Raw genomic sequence first — 24,858 nt, 5'->3', positions numbered from 1 at the left:
TGTGGTGGTGCGTGCCTGTAGTCCCAGCTATTCGGGAGGCTGAGGCAAGAGAATCACTTGAACCGGAAGGCAGAGGTTGCAGTGAGCTGAGATTGCACCACTGCACTCCAGCCTGGGTGACAGAGTGAGACTCCGTCTCAACAAAATCAAAAATAGATAGATAGATAGATAAATAAATAAATAAATAAATAAAGTACACATTTCAGGGTTTTTTTTCTTTTTTAGCATATTGACAATGTTCTTCAACCATCTCCATTCTCTAATTCAGAATATTTTCATCACTCCAAAAAGAAACCACATAACCATTAAGCAGTCACTTCTTATTCTCTCCCCAATGTTGCCCTTGGCAACCACTGATCTACTTTCTGCTTCTCTGGATTTGCTTATTCTGGACTTATAAATGTATATGTGGTCTTTTACACTTAACCTTGTTACACTTTGCATAATGTTTCTGAGGTTCATCCATGTTGTAGCATATATCACAACTTCAGTTTTTTAAATAACTGAATGATATTCCATAAATATACTGTACAATGTTTATTCATCAACTGATGGACATTTATTGGGTTGTTGCCATGTATATATAAACTTTTTTTTTTTTTTTTTGAGATTGAGTCTTGCTCTGTTGCCCAGGCTGGAGTGCAGTGGTGCAATCTCGGCTCACTGCAACCTCTGCTTCCCAGGTTCAAGTGATTCTCGTGCCTCAGCCTCCCGAATAGCTGGGACTACAGGCGCATGCCACCATGCCCAACTAATTTTTCTGTTTTTAGTAGAGACGGGGTTTCGCCGTGTTGCCCAGGTTGGTCTTGAACTCCTGGGCTCAAGAAATCCACCTGCCTTGGCCTCCCAAAGTGTTGGGATTACAGGCGTGAGCCACCATCCCCAGCCTCCATGTATAAACATTTTTATCAGATTTTTAAAAAGTATTTATTTACTTTTTTTTTTTTGAGGCAGAGTCTCGCTCTGTCACCCAGGCTGGAATGCAGTGGCGTGATCTTGGCTCACTGCAACCTCCGCCTCCCGGATTTAAGCAATTCTCTGTCTCAGCCTCCCGAGTAGCTGGGATTACAGGCGCCCGCCACCATGCCTGGCTAATTTTTGTATTTTTAGTAGAGATGGGGTTTCACCCTCTTGGCCAGGCTGGTCTTGAACTCTCCTGACCTTGTGATCCGCCAACCTCTGCCTCCCGAAGTACTAGGATTACAGGCCTGATCCACCATGCCCAGCCACTTTTTTTTTGTTGTTGTTGTTAGATGGAGTCTTGCTCTGTCACCCAGGCTGGAGTGCAGTGGCATGATCTGGGCTTGCTGCAACTTCTGCCTCCCAGGTTGAAGTGATTCTCTGGCCTCAGCCTCCCGAGTAGCTGGGATTACAGGTGCACGCCACCACGCCTGGCTAATTTTTATATTTTTAGTAGAGACAGGGTTTCACCATATTGGTCATGCTGGTCTCGAACTCCTGGCCTCAAGTGATCTGCCTGCCTTGGCCTCCCAAAGTGCTGAGATTACAGGTGTGAGCCACCGTGCCCAGCCTGTTGTTTTCTCTCTTGAGACAGAGTCTCACTCTATCACCCAGGCTGGTGTGTAGTGGCTCATCTCAACTCACTGCAACCCCCACCTCCCAGGTTCAAGTAATTCTTGTGCCTTAGCCTCCTGAGTAGCTGGGACTATTGAGGCACGTGTCACCACACCCAGCTAACTTTTTGTATTTTTGGTAGAGACAGGGTTTTGCTATGTTGGCCAGGCTGGTCTCGAACTCCTGGCCTCAAGTGATTCTCCCGCCTCCACCTCCCACGGTGCTGGGATTACAGGCGTGGGCCAGTGCTCCTAGCCAGGACTTTTTTTATATATGAAGAAGAAATGTCAGGGAGTGCCTGTGCATGTTTAAAGTAGAAATAGTTATATATGCAGTAGGAATTGTTCATTTAAAATACAAGCATCTCCATCCTACTACATTTAGGAGCCGTGCTGAATATTGTGGGAGAGATAAAGATGCTGAGTTTGACTCAGGGATGGAAGGAAAGGAGTTGAGAACAGTGGTAGTATTGGATAGTGCTTTGCAGTCAGGCAGTTGGGTCCGAAGTACTCTGCTACTTATTAGCTTGTGTGCCATGTAAGCTATTGATTTAACCTGTCTGAGCCTCAGTTTCCCCATCTGTGAAACTGGAGTCATAACAGACCCTTCTATTTAAAGTTGTTTTGAGGCTTCAGTGATGCCCAGCCCACGCTTAGCCAAGTGTGGTGGACAGAACAGTGGTGCTCAAAAGATGTTCATGTCCTCGTCCCCAGAACCTGGAAATATTTTAATGGCCAAAGGAGCTTTGCAGGTTTGATTAAATTAAGGATCTTGAGATGGGGAGAGTGCCCTGGATTATCTGGTGGGCCTCATGTAATCCCCGGAGGCCTTATAAGGGAAAGAGGGAGGCAAGAGAGCTGGAACCAGAGCTGTGAAGATGCAAGCAGAGCCTGGAGTGATGCCAGCACTTTCAGCAGCTTTGAAGACGAGGAAGGGACTGTGAGCCAAGGAAGGCAGGTGGCCTCGAGAAGCTGAAGATGCAAGGAGACACATTCTCCGCTAGTGCTCCCGGAAGGAAGGAATGCAGCCCTGCCGCATCTAGATTTTAGCCCTGTAAGGCCCAGTTTCAGACTTTTGACCTCCAGATCTGTAAGATATTAAATTTGTGTGTGTGTGTGTGTTTTTTTTTTTTTTTTTTTTTTGAGACAGAGTTTCGCTCTTGTTGCCCAGGCTGGAGTGCAGTGGTGTGATCTCGGCTCACTGCAACCTCCACCCCCCAAGTTTAAGCGATTCTCCTGCCTCAGCCTCCTGAGTAGCTGGGATTACAGGCATGCGCCACCACGCCTGGCTAATTTTATATTTTTAGTAGAGACGGAGTTTCTGCATTTTGGTCAGGCTGGTCTCGAACTCTCGACCTCAGGTGATCCGCCTGCCTCGGTCTCCCAAAGTTCTGGGATTACAGGCGTGAGCCACTGCGCCCGGCCAAATTTGTGTTGTTTTTAGCCACAAAATTTGTGCTAATTTGTACAACAGTAACAGGAAACTCATATACCAAGCACCTGGCACATGGTGATAATTTGAAAATGTTAGCCATGATGATCCTCTTGTGACAGATGGGACACCCAGGCAAACAGCAGAGAAGGGGCTTAACAGGGCCACTTGATAAGGGAGGACAGAGCCAGAGTTACTGCTTAGTAACTCTTGAGTAGTAACTTCTGCGAACGGTCGCTGGGCACCTGTTCTGCGTCCGTCTATCCATCCATCGGGAATGCACTAGAGGCCTGCTGTGTTAATGATATTCGCAGCTGACATTTATATAGTGTTTGCTCTGTGCCAGGCAGTATTCCAGGCACTTGGTATGTTATTTCTCATTCTTGGTATGGATTTGAATGTTCTCAACAACTTTATGAGATAGACGTTATTATTGTCCCCATTTCATAGGTTCGAAAACTGAGGCACAAGGGGTGAAATGAAACCATTTGCTCCAGGATCACACAGCAGGAAATCAGCAGAGCTGGGAAGGATCAGACACTGTTCTTGGCCTTGGGGACACAGTAGGGAACAACTCAGACACTGTCCTTGCTCTTGTGGAGCTTAAAAGTCTGGCGGGAGAGACAGATGCTAGACAAATACAAACAAAAAAGATGTAACTGTGTAACACCAGGCGGTAATCATGAAGAAAAGTAAAGTCGGGTAGGGAGATAGAGAGTGGCACCAGGTAGGGGGCGAGGTAGGTTACTTATGGTCTGAAGTGACATCTGAGTGGGCACCTGAAGCACAGAAGGCAAACTTTTACCCAGCTATGGATATGTTTGAGGGAAAAGTGGTCCAGACAGGGGGATTGGCAGGTGCAGAGGCCCTGCGGTGGGAAGGAGCCAGACTGTTCTTGGCACAGAAGGGAGGCCGTTGTGGTTGGTGGAAAGTCACCAAGCCTGGCCTGGGGAGCAGTCAGACTGGGACTTCTTGTTTTTTTTTGTTTGTTTGTTTGTTTTTGTTTTTTTTGAGGCAGAGTCTCACTCTATCGCCCAAGCTGGAGTGCAGTGGCACAATCTCGGCTCACTGCAACCTCTGCCTCCCGGGTTCAAGTGATTTTCCTGCCTCAGCCTCCCCAGTATCTGGGATTACAGGCGCTCACCACCATGCCCGGCTAATTTTAATTTTCGTATTTTTAGTAGAGACAGGGTTTCACCATGTTGGCCAGGCTAGTCTCAAACTCCTGACCTCAAGCGATTCACCTGTCTCAGCCTCCCAAAGTGCTGGTATTACGGGTGTGAGCCACTGCACCGGGCCCAGACTGGGACATCTCATGAGCCCAGGCAGCACTGTACACTGCCCAGGGCCCAGGGCTGGGAGTGGTGGTGGAGGCAGGGGAGTCAGCAGGAGGTCTGCCGGCCTCAGCCTTAGGCAAGCCCTTCCTCCAACACCATCTTCCTCCTCTAGCACGTCAGTGGTGTGATGGAGGAGCACTCGTGGACTGTCGCCAGCCTGCCTGGGTTCCGGTCCGGCTTTGCCACCCACCAGCTGTGAAGTTACATAACCACTTCCTGCCTCCGTTTGCTCATGTGTAAGATAGAGATAATTATAGCAACTGCCTGGCAGAGCCATTGCAGGAGAGTAGCTACATGTATTATTAGCAGGAGTCTGGCACACCAGGAGCGCTCAGCGCACTCGGATGTTGGCTGCAGTTGTGGTTATAGTTGTTAATTCTGTGTCATCTCAACTTCCTTCAGAGGGAGGTCTGAAGGACAAGGTCTGAGGACAAGGTCTTATCACTCTGTCGCCCAGAGTACAGTGATGCGAACATGACTCACTGCAGCCTTGACCTCCCCAGGCTCAAGTGATCCTCCTTCCTCAGCCTCCTGAGTAGCTGGGACCACAGGTATGTGCCACCATGCCTGGCTAATTTTTGTAATTTTTGTAGAGACAAGGTCTGGCTATGTTGCCCAGGCTGGTCATGAACTCCCAGCCTCAAGTGATCCTCCCACCTCAGCCTCCCAAAGTGCTGGTTATAGAGATGTGAGCCACTGCGCTTGGCCAAGGAGGGAGGGTTATGACCATCTTCCCTTTTTGCATGTGAGGAAACTGCCTCACAGAGACGTTGACTACGTCACCCAAGGTTGTGCAGGTTGGAAATGGCATTGCTGTATTTGAGCCCAGGCCTACCTCACCCCAAGTCCAGGCTCCCTCCTCCCATACAGTGGTGTTCCTGTTGATAGCAGTGTGCAGGTGATGTCTAGATGATCTGACAGGGAGGCAATAGAGCAGATTGGAGCATCTGTCATCACCAGGGGTGGGAGAGGGCAGTGTAGGGTGGTGGACTAGGTACCTTGTTTTTTTTTTTTGAGACAGAGTCTCGCTGTGTCACCCAGGCTGGAGTGCAGTGGCATGATCTCTGCTTACTGCAACCTCTGCCTCCTAGGTTCAAGAGATTCTTGTGCCTCAGCCTCTTGAAGAGCTGGGACTACAGGCATGTGTCACCATGCCTGGCTATATTTTATATTTTTAGTAGAGAAGGGGTTTTGCCATGTTGGCCAGGGTGGCCTCAAGTGATCCACTGCCTTGGCCTCGTAGAGTGCTGGATTTACAGGCTTGAGCCACTGCACCTGGCCTAGGTACCTTTGAGAGTTGTAATAATGCGTCATTCTAGGATCCTAATAAAAGAGCCCCAAACTGGAAGGCAGGACACTTGCCTCAACCTAACTGCCTCCCGTGCCCGCACGGCTCGCACGGCTTTCTGCATCTTCATCTGTCAGACAGGAATGGCAGATCCTTTGAGATGAGCCCTCCTACGGGTAGCTCTTTTCTTCTTTCAACAGATAGTTGTCTAGCACTGACTAATAATACCTCCTGACTGACAGCAGTTAATTGCCTACTCTTCGCCATGCCCTGTGGCCATTATTTATGTGCATGATCCTAGATATGGTGGTCATTCCCATTTTACAGATGAGAAAACTGAGGCTCCAAAAGGTTAACTGGCATGGTCATACAGCTAGTGTGCAGCACAGCTGGGATTCAAACCCAGGAACCAGTGGTGAGCAAGATCGGACAAAGCCCTTGCCCTCAGGGAGGTTTCCTGGAGTCCTCTGCGATTGTGGGTGAGGGGTGACATGTGCTGTTTGTCTGCATGATGATTTGAATAAAGTTATAACTCTGGCAAGTGCTTACCAAGGAGAGCTCCATGGCGGCGTGTGATAGGCTGACCTGGTGGAGTCTGGAGAGGTCAGGGAAGCAGGTATGTGTGGGGTGGGCACGTATGCATTCATTCAGTGACTATTTTGTGAGTTCCTGCTCCATGCCATACCCTGTGCTGCATGGAGGGGACACATGGCACCACTCAACCCTGGTGTGCCCCCTCACAGAGTTGGCGTTGCAGGGACATGGTGATCCAAAGGAGATTCATCCTGAGGTCCCACCGTGAGCCCAGAGGCAGAGCAGGCACTGACAGTGGCCTCTCTCTCTGCCCACAGTTGGAGAAGGAGGAGCAGATACACAGTGTGGACATCGGGAATGATGGCTCAGCTTTCGTGGAGGTGCTGGTGGGCAGTTCAGCTGGAGGCGCTGGGGAGCAAGACTATGAGGTAAGCAGGGCTATGAGATGGATCCCATACTGACCTCTGCCCCTCATGCTCATATCACCGTCTCCCCCAGGGCCTGGGCCTGGGAAGACATGGGGCAGATGTGAGTCACACCTGATTGCTGCCCTCTGGAGGATCACCCAGTGTACAGAGGAGACAGAAGGCAGACACAGGGCGGTAAACTGCACATCAGGGAAGAGAGCAAGTTTGGATCATGGCTTAAAATGACACAAATATATTATTTGACTGTTCTGGAGGTCAGAAGTCTGAAATCACTCTCACTGGGCTAAAATCTAGGTGTGGGCAGAGCCGTGTTCCTTGTGGAGGCTCTAGGGGAGAATCCATTTCCTTGGCTATTTCAGCTTCTAGAGTCCATCTGCCCTCCTCAGCTTGTGACCCTTCCTTCATCAAAGCCAGCACTCCTGTCACTAATGCCTGCTTCCACTTCCATGGTTACTTCTCCAATTCTGACTCTCTTGCCTTCTTTTTTTCTTTTTCTTTTCTTTTCTTTTTTTTTTTTTTTTTTGAGATGGAGTCTTGCTCTGTTGCCCAGGCTGGAGTGAGTGCACTGGTGTGATCTTGGCTCACTGCAACCTCTGCCTCCCGGGTTCAAGCTATTCTTCTGCCTCGGCCTCCCGAGTTGCTGGGACTACAGGTGCCCACCACCACGCCCAGCTAACTTTTTTTTTTGTATTTTTAGTAGAGACGGGGTTTCACCGTATTGGCCAGGCTGGTCTCGAACTCCTGACCTCGTGATCTGCCCGCCTCAGCCTCCCAAAATGCTGGGATTATAGGCGTGAGCCACTGCGCCCGGCCTTCTTTTTCTTTTGTTCATTTTTTTTTTTCTTGAGACAGGGTTTCATTTCCGTTGCCCAGGCTGGAGTACAGTGGCATGATCTCAGCTCACTGCAACTTCTGCCTCCGAGGTTCAAGCGATTCTCCCACCTCAGCCTCCCAAGTAGCCGGGGCTACAGGTGCACACCACCACTCCTGGCTAACCTTTGTTATTTTTTGTAGAGAGAGGGTTTCACTGTGTTGCCCAGGCTGGTCTCAAACTCCTGGGCTCAAGCGATCCACCCACCCCAGCCTCCCAAAGTGGTAGGATTACAGGCATGAGCCACCACACCCAGCCCTCCTTTCTTATAAAGACCCTTATGATGACACTTGGCCTACCCGGATAATCCAGGGGCATCTCCCCCATTTCAACATCTTCAAGTTCATCACATCTGCAAAGTGCCTTCTGCCACATTTCCAGGTTCAGGGATTAGGACGTAGACATCTTTGAGGTGCTGTTATTCTGCCTGTCTCCTATGTTTTCTTCTAGAAGCTTTCTATTTTTAGATTTTACATTTAGATCTCTGTTTCATCTCAAGTGAATTTTCGTGTATTGTGTGAAGCAGGGGATAAGGTTTATTTTTTCTGTATCTTTTTTTTTTTTGAGATGGAGTCTCACCCTGTCGCCCAGGCTGGAGTGCAGTGGCGCGATCTTGGCTCACTGCAAGCTCCGCCTCCCGGGTTCACGCCATTCTGCCTCAGCCTCCCGAGTAGCTGGGACTACAGGAGCCCACCACCACGCCCGGCTAATTTTTTGTATTTTTAGTAGAGACAGGGTTTCACCGTGTTAGCCAGGATGGTCTCGATCTCCTGACCTTGTGATCTGCCTACCCTGGCTTCCCAAAGTGCTGGGATTACAGGTGTGAGCCACCGCGCCCGGCCCTTTTCTGTGTCTTTTTTATATGTTTGTTGACAATGCTTATTTATTTATTTTATTTATTTTAAGACAGAGTCTCACTCCGTTGGCCAGGCTGGAGTACAGTGGCATGATCTTGGCTCACTGCAACCTCCACTTCCCAGACTCAAGGGATTCTCCAGCCTCAGCCTCCTGAGTAGCTGGGACTATAGGTATGAGCAGCCGCCATGCCCAGCTAATTTTTTTAAAAAATTTTTTGTAGAAATGGGGTTTCACTACATTGCCTGGCTGGTCTTGAACTCCTGAGCTTAAAGTGATCCTCCCACCTCGGCCTCCCAAAGTATTGGGATTACAGGCCTGAGCCACTGCACCTGGCTGAAAATACTTAAAAAAAAAAAAAAAAGACTTCCCTTTTCTCATTGAATCATTTTGACTCCTTGTTGAGAATTAATTAACCATATGTATGGGTTTATTTCTGTACTCTCTTCTCTGTTCCATTGATATGTATATTTTTCTTTACGCCAATACCAAACTGTCTCTTTTTTTAACCATGTATTTCATTTCATTTCATTTATTTCATTTATTTATTTATTTATTTATTTGAGATGGGGGTCTCACTGTGTTGCTCAGGTTGGAGTACAGTGGCATGATCTCAGCTCACTGCAACCTCTGCCTCCTGGGCTCAAGTGATCCTCCTGCCTCAGCCCCCGAGTAGCTAGTGGTAGCCACCATGCCCAGCTAATTTTTAAATATTTTTTGTAGAAATAGGGTTTCACTATGTTGCCCAGGCTGGTCTTGAACTCCTGAGGTCAGGTGATCCACCTGCTGCGGCCTCCCAAAGTGCTAGGATTACACATGTGAGCCACTGTGTGTACCTGGCCTACTCTTTTTTTTTGAAACGAGGTCTCACTTTGTCACCCAGGCTGGAGTGCAGTGGCACAATCTCAGCTCACTGCAGCCTTGTCCTCCCGGGTTCAAGTGATCCTCCTGCCACAGCTCCTCAAGTAGCTGGGACTACAGGCTTGCATCACCTTGCCCAACTTTGCACTAGTCAGTGTGACAAGGTGAGAAAAAGAAAAAACTATCTTTTTTCACAGATGATGTGATTGTCTATGCAGAAAATCCCAAGAGATCTAGACAAACTACAAGGTTTAGTAAGTGAAGGTCACAAGATGAGAAGTCAATATACAAAATCAACTGTATATTACACATCACTTCTGTGGTATTCTGGCCAAAGTGTGCAACCTAAATTAATCACAAGGAAACATCAGATATTTTGTACAATAAGTGATATCTGACAAAAATCACTGACCTCTACTCTTCAAAAACATCAAAGGCACAAACCCAAAGTCACAGGAGCCTTCCTTCCTTCCATTCTCCCTCCCTCCTTTTTTTTTTTTTTTTTTTTGGGACGGAATTTTGCTCTTGTTGCCCAGGCTGGAGTGCAGTGGTGCAATCTCGGCTCACTGCAACCTCCGCCTCCCAGGTACAAACGATTCTCCATCTTAACCTCCCAAGTATCTTGGATTACAGGCCTGTGCCTCCATGCTTGGCTATTTTTTTTGTATTTAGTAGGATGGGGTTTTCCCATGTTAGTCACCAGATGATAAATGCGGCTTCCCTGTCAGCTCCAAATCAGGCCTTTTATAAACAAGTATAGTCAAGGTCAGGAAGAAAGCTTCCCTTCTGTATAATTGTCTTTCTTGTTTCCTTTGCCCAATCAGCTGTGCACAAAGAGAGCTATAGTTATGTTCTGTTTTTCTCAGCAAAAGGCTTTATTGTCCAATTTTATAAATTTCACAGCATGTCAGTTAGAAAAGAGACTAAGTCAGTAACAAAATATACCCAACCAAAGTGGCTGCATTCATCTTTTTTTTTTTTTTTTTTTTGAGACAGAGTCTCACTCTGTCGCCAGGCTGGAGTGCAGTGGCGCGATCTTGGCTCCCTGCATCCTCCACCTCCTGGGTTCAAGTGATTCTCCTGCCTCAGCCTCCCAAGTAGCTGGGACTACAGGCACGTGCCACCACGCCCAGCTAATTTTTTGTATTTTTAGTAGAGACGGGGTTTCACCATGTTGGCCAGGATGGTCTCGATCTCCTGACCTCGTGATCCGCCTGCTTTGGCCTCCCAAAGTGCTGGGATTACAGGCGTAAGCCACTGTGCCCAGTCTTTTTGTTTCGTTTTTTGTTTTTTGGCAGAGTCTTGCTCTGTCACCCAGGCTGGAGTGCAGTGGCACAATCTCGGCTCACCATCACCTCCAACTCCTGGGTTCAAGCAATTCTTGTGCCTCAGCCTCTCGAGTAGCTGGGATTATAGGTGCCTACCACCATGTCCAGCTAATTTTTGTATTTTTAGTAAAGATGGATTTTCACCATATTGGCCAGGCTGGTCTTGAACTCCTGGCCTCTTGTCCCCCAGGCTTAAGTACAATGGTGCGATCTCAGCTCACTGCAACCTCCGCCTCCCGGGTTCAAGCAATTCTCGTGCCTCAGCCTCCTGAGCAGCTGGGACAACAGGCGCCTGCCACCATGCCTGGCTTAAGTTTTGTATTTTTAGTAGAGATGGGGTTTTACCATGTTGGCCAGGCTGGTCTTGAACTCCTAACCTCAAGTGATCCGCCTGCCTTGGCCTCCCAAAGTGCTGGGATTACAGGCGTGAGCCACTGCGCCTGGCCTCAGCTTGGGTTTTTCAGTGCAGATTGCTAACATGAATTTCTACTCTAAATTCCTTGAGAAAACAGACTTGGGAGGAGTTCTCCAGAGAAGAATTTTCACCTTTTCTTTGGTGTCCCCCCAAGCTAAGGCCAAGACAGACAGGCCTCCCAGGGACTCTTTCCACAGGTTCATTTCCCCTTCATGTAACTAGTATGGGCGTTGCCTTTGGGGAGTCCTCAGTTCTATGCAATGTGGTGGGGATCTCTGAGATGCCACTCTCCCTTGCTTGGAGCCTAGGTTTCCTCTCTTGTTCTCTTTCACCACCACGTGCATAACTCTTAAAGATCAAGTTCTAGCTGGGTATGGTGGCTTACACTTGTACTTCCATAGCTTTGGGAGGCTGAGGTGAGAGGATCATTTGAGGCCAGGAGTTCAGGACCAGCCTGGGCAACATAGCAAGACCCTGCCTCTACAAAAAATAAAAAATTAGCCAGGTGTGGTGTCGTGCATCTCTAGACCCAGCTACTCAGAGGCCAAGGTGGGAGAATCACTTGAGCCCCGGAGGTTGAGGCTGCAGTGAGCTATGATCGCACCACTGCACTCCAGCCTGGGTGACAGATAAAGACCCTGTCTCTTAAAAAAAAAATAATAATAAATAAAATCAAGTTATTTGCCGCCTGGGATCAGCACCACGACAAACTACCAACATTAGTGCTGCCGGGTCAGTCAGGGTCCTGCCAGGAGACTAAAACCACACCAGTTATTTTAACAGATAATTTGATAGAAAGAACCAGTAACTAGGTGTTACTAGAAGACTAGGATATGAGGGAGAAGCAACTGCAGGGAGTAGCTACCACTCCCGGGGTTGGGGGAACAAAAAAAAGGGGCAGGAATTATTGAAACGTAGATGTTTGGAAACTTGGAGGTGGGGCCCCAGGAGCTGAAATTCAGATTGTTTGAGGAGGGCTTCCTTCCCCACCGGCTGCTCAGAGGGGCTGAATGTGGCTGTTTCTGGTGGTATTGGGACACTGCAAACTGGATTCATCTGCTGCTGCAGGCAGGAACCACTGCAGCAGCAGAAACTTAACTGGGGGTGATGCTCACAGGATCTGCAAATGCACTAGAAGCAGGTCCCTCCTCCCTCCTGCAGTCTTGCAGCCTCTCTCTCTCGCTCCCCCTATTGGCAGAGCCTGGTTACGATCAGCTAGGGAAGCAGAAATGTGGTTTGCCTAGTGCGGGCCCAGATCACAGAGATGAGTTGTAGAGGGTAGGTTTGAGCTGAGAAACAATCACTTAATACTTAGTGCAGCTCGCCTGACTCTCTGGATTCTGTTCTCTCATTTCCAGCCTCTAGTAATTCCCCTTGCCTTTCCTCTGACTCACCTGTGCATTTCCAAAAGGTGTTTGAATATTGTGCCAGTGTACTGAATATTCTCTGCTGGTAAAGTTCCTTAGGACATGTAGCCCGCTGTATTGCCAGATATGGAAGACTCCATGGGAGAATTTAGATAAGGGTCGCTCACATCTGGAGGATAAAAAGATCCCTCTGGGGCCTGTGTCAGGGCAGGAAACAAGGCCTAGAAACAAAGGGTCTGGAGACATCTAGGCCCAAGCTACATTCTAGTGGCTCCCAGTCCCCTACGTGGGCCCTGTGCCCTCTTCCCCAGCCCCTAGAAGCTCTCATCTAAGCCAGTCTGCCCTGGTTCTCATGCACTGTGGCTTCTCCCACCCAGGTCCTTCTGGTCACCTCATCTTTCATGTCCCCTTCCGAGAGCCGCAGTGGCTCAAACCCCAACCGCGTTCGCATGTTTGGGCCTGACAAACTGGTCCGGGCAGCCGCCGAGAAGCGCTGGGACCGGGTCAAAATTGTTTGCAGCCAGCCCTACAGCAAGGTACCTAGGGTGGGAGCCAGGGTGCAGAGTCCTTGGTTCTGGGCAAGGAGGGAAATAAGGGCCAATATTGAGTCCCACAGGGCTGGGAGGAGTAGACAGCTGGTGTCCCATGGGATTATGGGGAGGCTGGGTCCCTGCGTTCCCCGAAATGGGTTTGGGATCTTTCCTGTAATGAGAAGTTTCATCTCCCTGAGGGAATCTAGGAAGGGTGAACTGCAGCATCTCAGAGGGGAATCGGAGGAGGGGAACTGACTTGTTAGAGAGGTGGCCTAGTAGAGTGGGCCTAGTAGTTAACATCAGGAGATCTGGAGTCTGATAACTGAGTTCACGTCCTGGCTATACCACTTTTTAGCTGTGTGATCTTGGGCAAGTGACTTACGCTCTCTGGGCCTCCATTTCCTCATCCTTATAGGGTTGCTGTAGGTTAAGGGATGCTAAAAGCTGTGGTAACAGTGAGACTGGAATATGTGATGATGCCACACACTAAAGGTGTGCTTCTTGCCCAGGTAACTGTCCTGGGGAGTGTTTAGCCTGTCAGCTGGCTTCTCCTTATGAGGTCATGCAGGGACCCAGTCTTCTCCTATTTTCTGGCTCCGCATCCAGCTGGCAGAGGAGAGAGCCTGGAACACTTCGGTGTTCTGGAAGTGGCACGCAGCACTCCCTCCCATTCCACAGGCAGGACTTTGTGCATAGGGCAGTGGATTCGCTGGGACACCCAGTAGACTCTGCCAATTGCTCAAAGAGCTAATGCGTGAAAAGGGCTTGGAGCCAGACTCAGAGTTAGGGCTCAGTCATAACAGCTTAATCCTATAATTGTCATCACCATCACCAGGGCCCCTCCTTCAACATGGGTGTTCATGAGAGGGAAAGAGCCAGGAAGGGGTTTCCCTGAGTGAAAGGGTCTTGGGGACTGGCCTCTGTCCTTGGGCCAGACTCCCTGACTCCCACCCCTCCTTTCCCAGGACTCCCCCTTTGGCTTGAGTTTTGTACGGTTTCATAGCCCCCCAGACAAAGATGAGGCAGAGGCCCCGTCCCAGGTAAGCTGTACCCGTCGCTCCCCATGGCCTTCTCCCTGCCTCTCCACCCCCACTCACCAGCAGCCCACCTATAACACTGACCTTGTGGGACCTTAGAAGGTGACAGTGACCAAGCTTGGCCAGTTCCGTGTGAAGGAGGAGGATGAGAGCACCAACTCTCTAAGGCCGGGGGCTCTCTTCTTCAGCCGGATCAACAAGACATCCCCAGGTGAGCTCTGACAACCGGGGCCCTAAGTGAGTAGGGTTGAGACCTAGACTCGTGGGTCTGAGGGTAGAGGGGGCTGGAGCTCAGATTCCTAGGTCTGAGGGAGGAGGGTAGTGCAGTCCTGGACTCCGGGGTCTCAGGGGCAGGAAGGTGGGCCTGGCCTCTTGTGTCCTGAGGGATGAGAGGTCTGGGGGCTGGGACTCCTGGATCACAGGTGGGTTTTGGCAACAATACTCTGTGTCCCATAGATAGGAATGAAAGGGTCTTGGGGCTCAGCCCTCTCATCCTGGATCCACTTTCTCCCTTCATAGTCACAGCCAGCGACCCGGCAGGACCCAGCTACGCAGCTGCTACCCTCCAGGCTTCTAGTGCTGCCTCCTCAGCCTCTCCAGTCTCCAGGGCCGTAGGCAGCACCTCTAAGGTGAAATCATCAGACTTTAGTGGGGTAGAGGAGGGGAGAAGCTGGAGGCCTCAATCCATCCCCATCCCCTCAGCCTCAGGAGTCTCCCAAAGGGAAGAGGAAGTTGGATTTGAACCAAGAAGAAAAGAAGACCCCTAGCAAACCACCAGCCCAGCTGTCGCCATCTGTTCCCAAGAGACCTAAATGTGAGCTAACTAGATCCCTTGTTCCCATAGGGGCCTGTGCTCCTGTGTCCTAGGGGAAGAGGGGCTGGAGCCTGCTGTCCTGAATCTGAGGGAGGAAGGGCTGGGGGCTTGGACCCCTGGGTCTGAGGGAGGAGCGGCTGGGGGCCCGGATTCCTGAATCTGAGGGAGGAGGGGCTGAGGGCCTGAACTCCTGGGTCTGAGGGAGGAGGGGCTGGGAGCCTGGACCCCTGGGTCTGAGAGAGGAGGGGTTGGGGGCCTGGACCCCTGGGTCTGAGGGAGGAGAGGTTGGGCCCTGGACCCCTGGGTCTGAGGGAGGAGGGGCTGGGGGCCTGGACTCCTGGGTCTGAGGGAGGAGGGGCTGGGGCCTGGACTGCTGGGTCTGAGGTGGGAGGGGCTGGGGCCTGGACTGCTGGGTCTGAGGGAGGAGGGGCTGGGGGCTGAGCCCCAGTGGTGCTAACTGAATCTACTCTTTGTCTTCTCCAGTGCCAGCTCCCACTCGTACCCCAGCCACAGCCCCAGTCCCTGCCCCAGCACAGGGGGCAGTGACAGGCAAACCCCGAGGAGAAGGCACCGAGCCCAGACGACCCCGAGCTGGCCCAGAGGAGCTGGGGAAGATCCTTCAGGGTGTGGTAGTGGTGCTGAGTGGCTTCCAGAACCCCTTCCGCTCCGAGCTGCGAGATAAGGCCCTAGAGCTTGGGGCCAAGTATCGGCCAGACTGGACCCAGGACAGCACGCACCTCATGTAGGCTTGCGCCCCCCTCCCTGCACCGCTGCAGTTTCTCCCCCAGCTCCCTGTGTCTCCTCCACCTTGTGCTTTCTCTGTGTCCACTATGCTGCGTGCTTTCTCTCTCTCTCACTCGCTTTCTTACTCACCTGCACTCTGTAGCCTTTGTCTTCTCTCTGATTTTTGCATCTCTCCCTCGGTCTCCAACCTCTTTTTGTTTCTCCCACCTCAATCTCATGATCTGTCTGTCTGTCTGTCTCTCTCTCTCTCTCTCTCTCTCTCTCTCTCTCTGTCTGTCTCCCTGGTCTCATTCCCCTTTGCCCCTCAGATCACACCTAACTGGCATCCTCACTTCTGCCCCCCACCAGCTGTGCCTTTGCCAACACCCCCAAGTACAGCCAGGTCCTAGGCCTGGGAGGCCGCATCGTGCGTAAGGAGTGGGTGCTGGACTGTCACCGCATGCGTCGGCGGCTGCCCTCCCGGAGGTGAGGCCACACACACCAACCCTGCTCCTTATCCTGTGCTGGGCAATGCCAGGGATCTGGAGGGGAGTCAGACTGGGGCCCGCCAGCAGAGAACACAGGTGGTCCCAGACCAGAGTCAGCAGACTTCTGAGAGGAGCAGGGCAGGGGCTGGGGTACTCCAGATGAGGGAAGGAGGACCTGCCTGGGAGGTCACAGAGCGCTCTGTGAAGCCTGCTTATCAGAAAAGGCTGGAGGAGTAGTTTGTGCAAAAACTCAGGGGTGGGAGAACAAGTGCTAGGGTCCATATTCATTCATTCAAAGTGAGTCCTGGTGCAGTGGCTCACGCCTGTAATCCCAGCACTCTGGGAGGCTGAGGCAGACGGATCACTTGAAGTCAGAAGTTCGAGACCAGCCTGGCCAACATGGTGAAACCCCGTCTCTACTAAAAACACAAAAATTAGCTGGGCATGGTGGTGCACGCCTGTAATCCCAGCTACTCGGAAGGCTGAGGCAGGAGAATCGCCTGAACCTGGGAGCCAAAATCGTGCCACTGCACTCTGGCCTGGATGACAGAGCGAGACTCCATCTCAACAAAAAAAAACCCAAAAACCAAAATGAGTCCCAGAAGTCCCTGCTTGGTGTCAGGCTGGACTGTACAAGGCTGAGGATCCAGTCATCGAGCCCTGCCCTTGAAGGCTTCTCACTTTGATGAAGGATCAGAATTGTTGTAACAGTGCAGTGGAAGCCCCACGGGGTGGCTCGCAGAGAGCGAGGGGTCTTCAAGGTCCAGGGGAGGTTTTTCAGGCTGAACAGAGGCAGAGAACATGCTGGGCAGAGGAGACAAGGTCAGGGCAGCCTGTTGTCTGCCTGGAGTTGTAGGTGAGGCTGAGCTTACACGGGGGCAAGAAGTGGCAGGAAAAATGGGACTGGGACAATAGGAACCACGGAAGGCTTTGGACTGAGGAAAGGCAGGCTCAGATCTGAGGCCCATGGATTGGAGGGGAGACTGGATTGTACTCCATGGCCTGAGTGTGTTCAGAAGTTAGCTGTACCTGGTGTATTTGAGAAATTATTTGCCTTGGGGGATAGTGAGGCTGTGAGGTGGGTGGGCTCAGGTCAGAAGGGGCTTCTGGAGCCCGGCCTGCACACTGGGCTCCATGCAGCTTCACAGAACCCTCATCTGTTATTCAGGAATCCAAACATCTCTAGAAGCTGAAAGTTCTTTTCTAGGTTCAGCACAAACTCATTTCGCTGCAGTCATCCTGAACTAATGTGAGGCTATTTGTGGACTTTTTTTATCCTCTTAAGTGTGTCATGGTCTTAACTGCAGAAATATTGGTGGGTTTGATCATGGGGTGCTCCCCCAGGCACTCCTGGGAGTTTATGTAACAATCTGTACACCAGCCATTTGCCTTTCTGAAATCTGAAAGATTCAAAATTCTGAAGCCCATCTGGCTCTAGGAGCCTCCTCTGTGAGCAGAGGGGAGTCACAGAAGATTTGATGGGGGCAGGGGCAGGCTCTGTTGGGAGGGATGAAGTGTCAAGGGGAGGCTGCAGGTGAGGACCCCTGAGTAGGCTGGGGCCTCAGGAACAGAAGAGGGGATGGGCTGGTGCTATATTTGGGGCAGAAGGAACCAGATTTGGGTTATTATCTGCCTGGGAGAGCTTAAGTAGGGCATGAAAGAAAAGGGAAAAAGACAGTGTTGGATTTGCAACTGGTCTTAACAAAAAGAATTCACAAAGCATTTTATAGTTTTAAAAATTCTGGCTTGTACTCATTTATAAAATAAAATTAACTATATGACGTGGGCAACATAGTGAGACCCCATCCCTACAAAACATGAAAAAATTATCCAGGTGTTAGCTACTTGGGAGGCTGAGGTGGTAGGATCACTTGAGCCCAGGAGGTCAAGGCTGCAATTAGCCATGATTGCACCACTGCACTCCAGTCTAGGTGGCAAATCAAGACCTTATCTCAAAAATAAAAATTCGGCCGAATGCGGTGGCTCACGTCTGTAATCCCAGCACTTTGGGAGGCCAAGGTGGGTGGATCACTTGACATCAAGAGTTTGAGACCAGCCTGGCCAACATGGTAAGACCCCATCTCTACCAAAAAATACAAAAATTAGCTGGGCGTGGTGGCGCACACCTGTAGCCCCAGCTACTCTGGAGGCTGAGGCGGGAGAATGCCTTGAACCTGGGAGGCAGGGGTTGAAGTGAGTCGAGATCACGCCACTGCACTCCAGCCTGGGGACAGAGCGAGACTCTGTCTCAAAAAATAAAAATAAAATAAAAATTCAACTGTAGAAGGAAGACCCCAAGAGGATGACTCTCCATACCTAATAAGCACAAATTTAGTTTTTTTAAATCTTTGAATAGAGCACTTTGAAGAAAAAGTTAAGTAAACCTACTATTGACTGTTAATGAACTACTACATTTTAAATCCTCTGAATCTCCTGTAGCCACCGTTTTATGAGTGTGACTTACCTAAACAGCATTTCACCAGCTTTAAAACAACCAAATTAAATGCAGAAGAGTCTTAATATGTATGTCTCAGAAAAATGGAACTAATACATTCATTTGCGTCTGCATACCTTCCCTGTGGCTTAGGGCAGATTAAATAATCTGTCTGTGCCTTAGTCTCCTCACCTGTAAAATGGGGCCAAAAATAGCACCTACGTCAAGATTCAGTGACTCAGTATTTGCTACCTGGCATGTAGGAAGTCCCATGTAAGTGTCAACCTGCTACTGTTGCTAGAGCTAGGAAAATCCTTTTCCTGGAATGTTAGTGGCTTAAGGAACCATGATTATAGTGTTGTAGTCTTTAAAATGTGTTTGCTTTGAGATTTTCCCCTTAAATGGTGGGTATTTTCCTAACGAGAAACTGACTTTGATTCTTAAAGGGGAAAGTTCTGATTTTTCGTTTTTTCGTTCCTTTCTGAATTGAGACATTTCTTCCCCAAGAGGGAGGGGAATGCCGGGTGCTGTGGTTCATTCCTGTAATCCCAGCACTTTGAGAGGCTGAGGTGGGTGGATCACTTGAGGTCAGGAGTTCGAGACCATCCTGGCCAGCGTGGTGAAACCTCGTATGTACTTAAAAAAACAAAGCAAAACAAAAAACACAAAATTAGCCAGGCATGGTGGCACACACCTGTAATTCCAGTTACTGGGGAGGCTGAGGCAGGAGAATCGCTCGAACCCTGGGAGGTGGAGGTTGCAGTGATCCAAGATCATGCCACCGCACTCTATCCTGGGTGACAGAGTGAGATCTTGTCTCGAAGAAAAAAAAAAAAAAAAAAAAGGCCAGGAGTGGTGGCTCATGCCTGTAATTCCAGCACTTTCAGAGGCCGACAGGGGCAGATCATGAGGTCAGGAGATCGAGACCATCCTGGCCAACATGTTGAAACCCTGTCTCTACTAAAAATATAAAAAATTAGCCGGGCGTGGTGGTGTGCACCTGTAATCCCAGCTACTAGGGAGGCTGAGGCAGGGGAGTCGCTCAAACCTGAAGGGAGAGATTGCAGTGAGCCGAGATCAGGCCATTGCACTCCAGCCTGGCGACGGAATGGACTCTGTCTCAAAAAAAAAAAAAACAAAAAAACAAAAAAACAAAAAAACAGGGAGGGGAAGAAAGGGGGTACCCAGGTCTGCAGGGCAGGTGGCCAGGCTGACTGGGTTCACTGGGGCCTTCCTGAGCTGGGAGAGAATGCGCTGGGAGCAAGACCATCAGGCCCACTAGAGTGAGTATTTAGTAAATGCCAATGGCTGTTGCCTCCTGAACGCCCTCCCCACTTCCCTTGGGCCTGTTTGTCTGAGGCCCGATTTGTCCCCTAGGTACCTCATGGCAGGGCCAGGTTCCAGCAGTGAGGAGGATGAGGCCTCTCACAGCGGCGGCAGCGGAGATGAAGCCCCCAAGCTTCCTCAAAAGGTCTGATGCCCCCTGTCCAGTGGGGGAGGGTGTAGTGGGAGGATGACATGGGTCTGCTGTGGCACCCCAAACTTCCCACTCCTGCCTCTTGCAGCTATCCCCCCCATCACATCCACACTGTTCCTGCCCTCCTCACCCACTCACTCTCCCTCCTCAGCGCCCCCAGACCAAAACCAAGCCCACTCAGGCAGCTGGACCCAGCTCACCCCAGAAGCCCCCAACCCCTGAAGAGACCAAAGCAGCCTCACCAGTGCTCCAGGAAGATATAGACATTGAGGGGGAACAGTCAGGTCAGACTCTGAGAGAGGAGAGGCTGGGGCCTGGACTCTTGTGTCTGAGGGAGGAAGGGCTGGGTCCTGGACACCTGGGTCTGAGGGAGGAGGGGCTGGGGACCTAGACCCCTGGGTCTGAGGGAGGAGGGACTGGGGCCTGGACTCCTGGATCAGAGGGAGGAGGGGCTGGGAGCCCAGATGACTGGATCTGGAGGGCAGTTGAGGCCGGGGGCATGAGATGTCTGTGTCTGTGCCATACTGGGAGAGCTGCCAGTCTTCACAGGAGAGAAGGCAGCCTTGCATTGACTGAGCTTCTACTTGCAGAAGGACAGGACAACGGGGCGGAAGATTCTGGGGACACAGAGGATGAGCTGAGGAGGTAGGGCTGGGGCTGGGGTTTGGGGTATCCCTGGCCTTGGGTGTAGGGGAGGCTGCCCTGCATGTTCACTCTTACTCCTCTTGGCACCCCCAGGGTGGCTGAGCAGAAGGAACACAGACCGCCCCCTGGCCAGGAGGAGAACGGGGAAGACCCGTATGCAGGCTCCACGGATGAGAACACAGACGACGAGGAACACCAGGAGCCTCCTGATCTGCCAGTCCCTGAGCTCCCAGGTGGGAAATCCCCCCATCCCTCCTGAAGCGGCATTTTCTCTTCTCAGTTCTCAGCTGGGACTTGCCCTGGCCAGCCCTGGGGTCACTGCTGCCTGGGTGTCTTGCCTCCCCTCTCCTTCCTCAACCCACTCCCTGGCTCAGCACCTCCAGGTTCTGCTAGGCTTGTTCCTTTCCTTTCAGCATCCTGTGACGTCCCTTTTTCTTCCGTCCAGATTTCTTGTTCTGACCACTCCCCTCGCAGCCATGTGCCAGGTGTGACCTCCTTTTTTTTTCACATCAGGGGTGAGGGTCCTACCCTCATGCTAGTGCTTCACTTGCCCAGGTGCCATTCTTTTGGTCTGGGGTGAAGCCGGGCATACCAGGTGACAGGGGCACTGCTCTCTGTCAGGCCCTGGGTGGGCACACACCAGTGTTCGCTTTAACATCAGCCATCACTCTGGACATGGATGCTGTCTGCACACATTGTGTGTTTGCATTTCCAGTGTAAAAGAATAAGAACAAAAGGAAATGGGGAAACTCTTCAGGGAGTTGTGGGATGAGGGGCAGGGAGGCAGAGCTGCTTCGAGAATGAAGGGAGCAGAGGAAAGACAGTCATGGGCTGTGCAGAGGTCTGGTTCAGGGGCTTCCAGAAGAGCCATTTCCACCCAGTTCCTTGTGGGTGATGGGCAGGAAGATGCTTTGATTCTCCAAAGCCCCTAAAGTGGCATCAGCAAATTGATGGCCTAGAGAGTCACTTTAAAATAGAAAGAAGGAGCCACCCTAAAGTTCAGAGCAAGAAAGGCACTGGTTGGAAAGGAGAGCAAAGGTGAAGAAGTGACAGATACTGACGTTTTCAGCCTGGACTAAGCTCATTAAGTGGCTCCAGGCAGGTCAGGCGCGGTGGCTCACCCTGTACTTTGAGAGGCCGAGGTGGGAGGACTGCTTGAGTCCAAGAGTTCAAGACCAGCCTGGGCAACATAGTGAGACCCCCCCCACCCCGCCCCCACCTTTACACAAAATTTTAAAAATCAGCCAAGCGGGGTAGTGTGTGCCTGTAGTCCTGGCTACTCAGGAGGCTGAGGTGGGAGGATTGCTTGAGCCCAAGAGTTTGAGATCAGCCTGAGCAACATGTCAATACCCCGTCTCTCTACAAAAAGTTTAAAAATTAGCCAGGTGTGGTGGCACGTGCCTGTAGTCCCAGCTACTGGGGAGGCTGAGATGGGAGAATCACTTGAGCCCAGGAGGCAGAGGTTGCAGTGAGGCAAGATCGTGCCACTGCACTCCAGCCTGGGCGACAGAGTGAGCCCTTGTCTTAGAAAAAAGAAAAAAGAGAGAGGGAAGTGGCTCCAGCCTGTCTGTCAGAAACAAATCACAATAATAGTCATTGTATCTTCTACTGTTAAAGCAAACCAACCAACCAACCAACCTACCTCCCCAAAAGGCTCTGATAGGCTGCTGGGCAGGGGCCACTGCCTGCCATCAATCCCCGCCCACATGTGGACAGCCCTCTCCTCATCTGCTGGGTCAGCCTCGTCACTCCTGTCTGGTGCCTGGGAACTCCTGGGGCCTCACGCTCACCTTAGCCTCCTTCTCTCCTGCAGATTTCTTCCAGGGCAAGCACTTCTTCCTTTACGGGGAGTTCCCTGGGGACGAGCGGCGGAAACTCATCCGATATGTCACAGCCTTCAATGGGTGAGTCTCCAGGGAATGGGGTGGGGAAGGGGTGATGGATCCAGGGGAGGGCTCAGGGACCTGCTGGGTGGAGTGGGGGTGTGGGAAAGAAGACCATCAGGAGGATGGAGAAGGGCCATGCCCAGCAGGTGGACACAGGCCATGGAATCCGAATGCCAGCTTGCCCACCGCTGGCAGCCCAGGATGCATTGCTCGCCTCAGTTTCCTCTTCTCTACGGCCAGGATCCCTACCCCTACCCCTACCCCTGCTTCTGAAAGGGCCGGCCTGAGGATTAGCCACTGTGGGAGCTCTGGTCATTGTGGCTGTGGCAAGATGGATACACGGAAGAATGGAGGCACCACAGGCAGCCTAGAGGGGGCATAGGTGGGGACAGTGTGAGGACAGCCATTGAGAGTGGCTGGGGAGTAGGATGTCAGTGCTGATTCCCTGATGTGCCTTCTACCTCTTTTCTTCTCTCCCGCCAGGGAGCTTGAGGACTATATGAGCGACCGGGTTCAGTTTGTGATCACGGCGCAGGAATGGGATCCCAGCTTTGAGGAGGTGAGTATCAAAGAGGCAGAGAATGGGAGACCCTGGCACACCTTTGCATCTCCTCCATCCTCCCCTCGATGACACATTCCCATATGGACTCCACCCCAACCTACAGGCCCTGATGGACAACCCCTCCCTGGCATTTGTTCGTCCCCGATGGATCTACAGTTGTAACGAGAAGCAGAAGTTACTTCCTCACCAGCTCTATGGGGTGGTGCCGTAGGCCTGAAGTATGTGCTACACACACACACACATACACACACACACACACACACACACACACACAGAAGATGCATTTAATAAAGTTGAGTTGGTTTGGAGCAGCTGCCTATTCTCACCCAGGAGTCTCCCAAAACTCTAAGAGGCTCCCTGGGACCTGGGGAAGAATGCTGGGCACCTTCATCAGAGATCTGGTAGAGAAGGAACTCTTTGTCTCTTCTGCTTGGCCCCTTATCCCTGTGTTGGCAAGAGGCAGGGAACTGGGAATCTGACCCTCAGCACTGCCCCTCAACTTGTTCTGGCCCTCTGAGCCACACCTGTGTCTTGGCTGTCCCTTTGTGGCTGGAGGCCTGGGTACCCATGAGGCCTGTCTCTCTTCTGAAGCCTCAGTGTCCCCAGGCCAGGGATAGTGCCTTTCCTCCAGGGTTTCCAGAAGTAGCTGTATAATGAATGTCACCACTGTAGTTTCACATCACCTAATTTAGGAGGTAGAATGGGAGGAAGGGACATTTTAACCCACCCAAACCCTGGACCCCCTTCAAGGCTCCACAACATTTAAGTGGGAATTGAGCTGCTTGTGAGAGAATCGGGGCAGAGGATGGGATGGTGCTCTAGGCAGAGGCCACAGCATGGGTCAGGAGGTGGGAAGCAGCCTGAGGCTGCTGCCGGAGAGCATTGCTGCCTTTGGTGAAGAGGCTTTGGGGGCAGATTTAGAAAGCCAGGTACAGTCCTTGCAGCTCTGCTGTTCAGTGTGATCACCACTGGGTGCAGGTGGCTATTTAAATTAATTAAAATGAAATGAAATGAAATGTAAACTTCACTTCCATAGTCACACTGGCCATGTATTTCAATTGCTCAGTGGCTACTGTATTGGGCAGCACAGAGAACATCTGCATCACTCTAGAAAGGTCTTTTGGACAGGGCTGGCCTGAAGGTCTGCGAACTCCAGGCTGAGAAGCCTGAACTTTAATCTGAGGGTGGGAAGGTTGGGAGGGGGTTTGAGTAGGACAGATGCCAGGGTCAGAGGTAGGTTTGAGATCTGACCTTTGCGTAACCTTTTATTGGACATTCTAAGCCCTTTCCCAACTTTTGCCTCATCAACCAAGGGCTACTACCAGTCTCACTCCTGTCTCTTTCTGGACCTTTGTTTTTACATCTTTAAGATGAGGGTGGTTTATTATTATTATTATTATTGTTATTATTATTATTATTATTAGAGACAGGGTCTTGCTCTGTTGCCCAGGCTGAAGTGCAGTGGTGCAATCACTGCTCACTCCAGCGTTGACCTCCTGGGCCCAAGGGATCCTCCTGCTTCAGCCTCCTGAGTAGCTGGGACTATAGGCATGTACCACCACACCTGATAAATGTTCTATTTTTGTAGAGGTGGGCTCTCACTATGTTGCCCAGGCTGGCCTTGAACTCCTGGCCTCAAGCAATCTTCCCACCTTGGCCTCCTAAAGTGCTGGGATTACAGGTGTTGAGCCACTGTGCCCAGGGTGGCTTTAGACTTCACGTTCACTCTTTCATTTGCTCATTCACACTCCTACCAATAATTCACCATGTTAGTTTTGAACTACTGCTATAACAAATTATCACAAACTCAGTGGCTTCAAATAATAGAAATGTATGATCTTATAGGTTTGGAGGTCTGAAGTCCAAAATGGGTGTCCTTGGGCTAAAAATCAAGGTAGGCAGGGCTGCGTTTCTTCTGGAGGCTTGAGGGGAGAATCTGCTTTCTTGTCTTCTAGAAAGCCGCCCACAT

At 50.9% G+C, this 24,858-nt stretch overlaps 1 protein-coding gene across 2 annotated transcripts in view; it reads left to right on the top strand.

Annotated features, from left to right (window-relative positions):
• XRCC1 (X-ray repair cross complementing 1) overlaps nucleotides 1–23,916 on the top strand; it is a 33,008-nt gene extending 9,092 nt beyond the window's left edge. The window contains exons 3-17 of one of the 2 annotated variants that reach the window (XM_030797386.1): nucleotides 6,483–6,593; nucleotides 12,668–12,826; nucleotides 13,789–13,863; nucleotides 13,960–14,071; nucleotides 14,380–14,489; nucleotides 14,563–14,674; nucleotides 15,158–15,416; nucleotides 15,767–15,883; nucleotides 19,697–19,790; nucleotides 19,948–20,080; nucleotides 20,390–20,441; nucleotides 20,535–20,674; nucleotides 22,255–22,345; nucleotides 22,811–22,886; nucleotides 22,993–23,916. In XM_030797386.1, coding sequence (XP_030653246.1) covers nucleotides 6,483–6,593; nucleotides 12,668–12,826; nucleotides 13,789–13,863; nucleotides 13,960–14,071; nucleotides 14,380–14,489; nucleotides 14,563–14,674; nucleotides 15,158–15,416; nucleotides 15,767–15,883; nucleotides 19,697–19,790; nucleotides 19,948–20,080; nucleotides 20,390–20,441; nucleotides 20,535–20,674; nucleotides 22,255–22,345; nucleotides 22,811–22,886; nucleotides 22,993–23,100 — 1,749 coding nt within the window. In that variant the 3' untranslated portion in view covers nucleotides 23,101–23,916. Of the gene's footprint in view, nucleotides 1–6,482; nucleotides 6,594–12,667; nucleotides 12,827–13,788; nucleotides 13,864–13,959; nucleotides 14,072–14,379; nucleotides 14,490–14,562; nucleotides 14,675–15,157; nucleotides 15,417–15,766; nucleotides 15,884–19,696; nucleotides 19,791–19,947; nucleotides 20,081–20,386; nucleotides 20,442–20,534; nucleotides 20,675–22,254; nucleotides 22,346–22,810; nucleotides 22,887–22,992 lie in introns of both variants that reach the window. The other variant, XM_003281194.4, reaches the window with a different exon arrangement.
• The last annotated feature ends 942 nt before the right edge of the window (nucleotides 23,917–24,858 follow it).

Source organism: Nomascus leucogenys, chromosome 17 (assembly GCF_006542625.1).
Source record: "Nomascus leucogenys isolate Asia chromosome 17, Asia_NLE_v1, whole genome shotgun sequence".
NCBI classification, from domain to species: domain Eukaryota; kingdom Metazoa; phylum Chordata; class Mammalia; order Primates; family Hylobatidae; genus Nomascus; species Nomascus leucogenys.
This window is presented reverse-complemented; position numbering and strand designations above follow the sequence as displayed.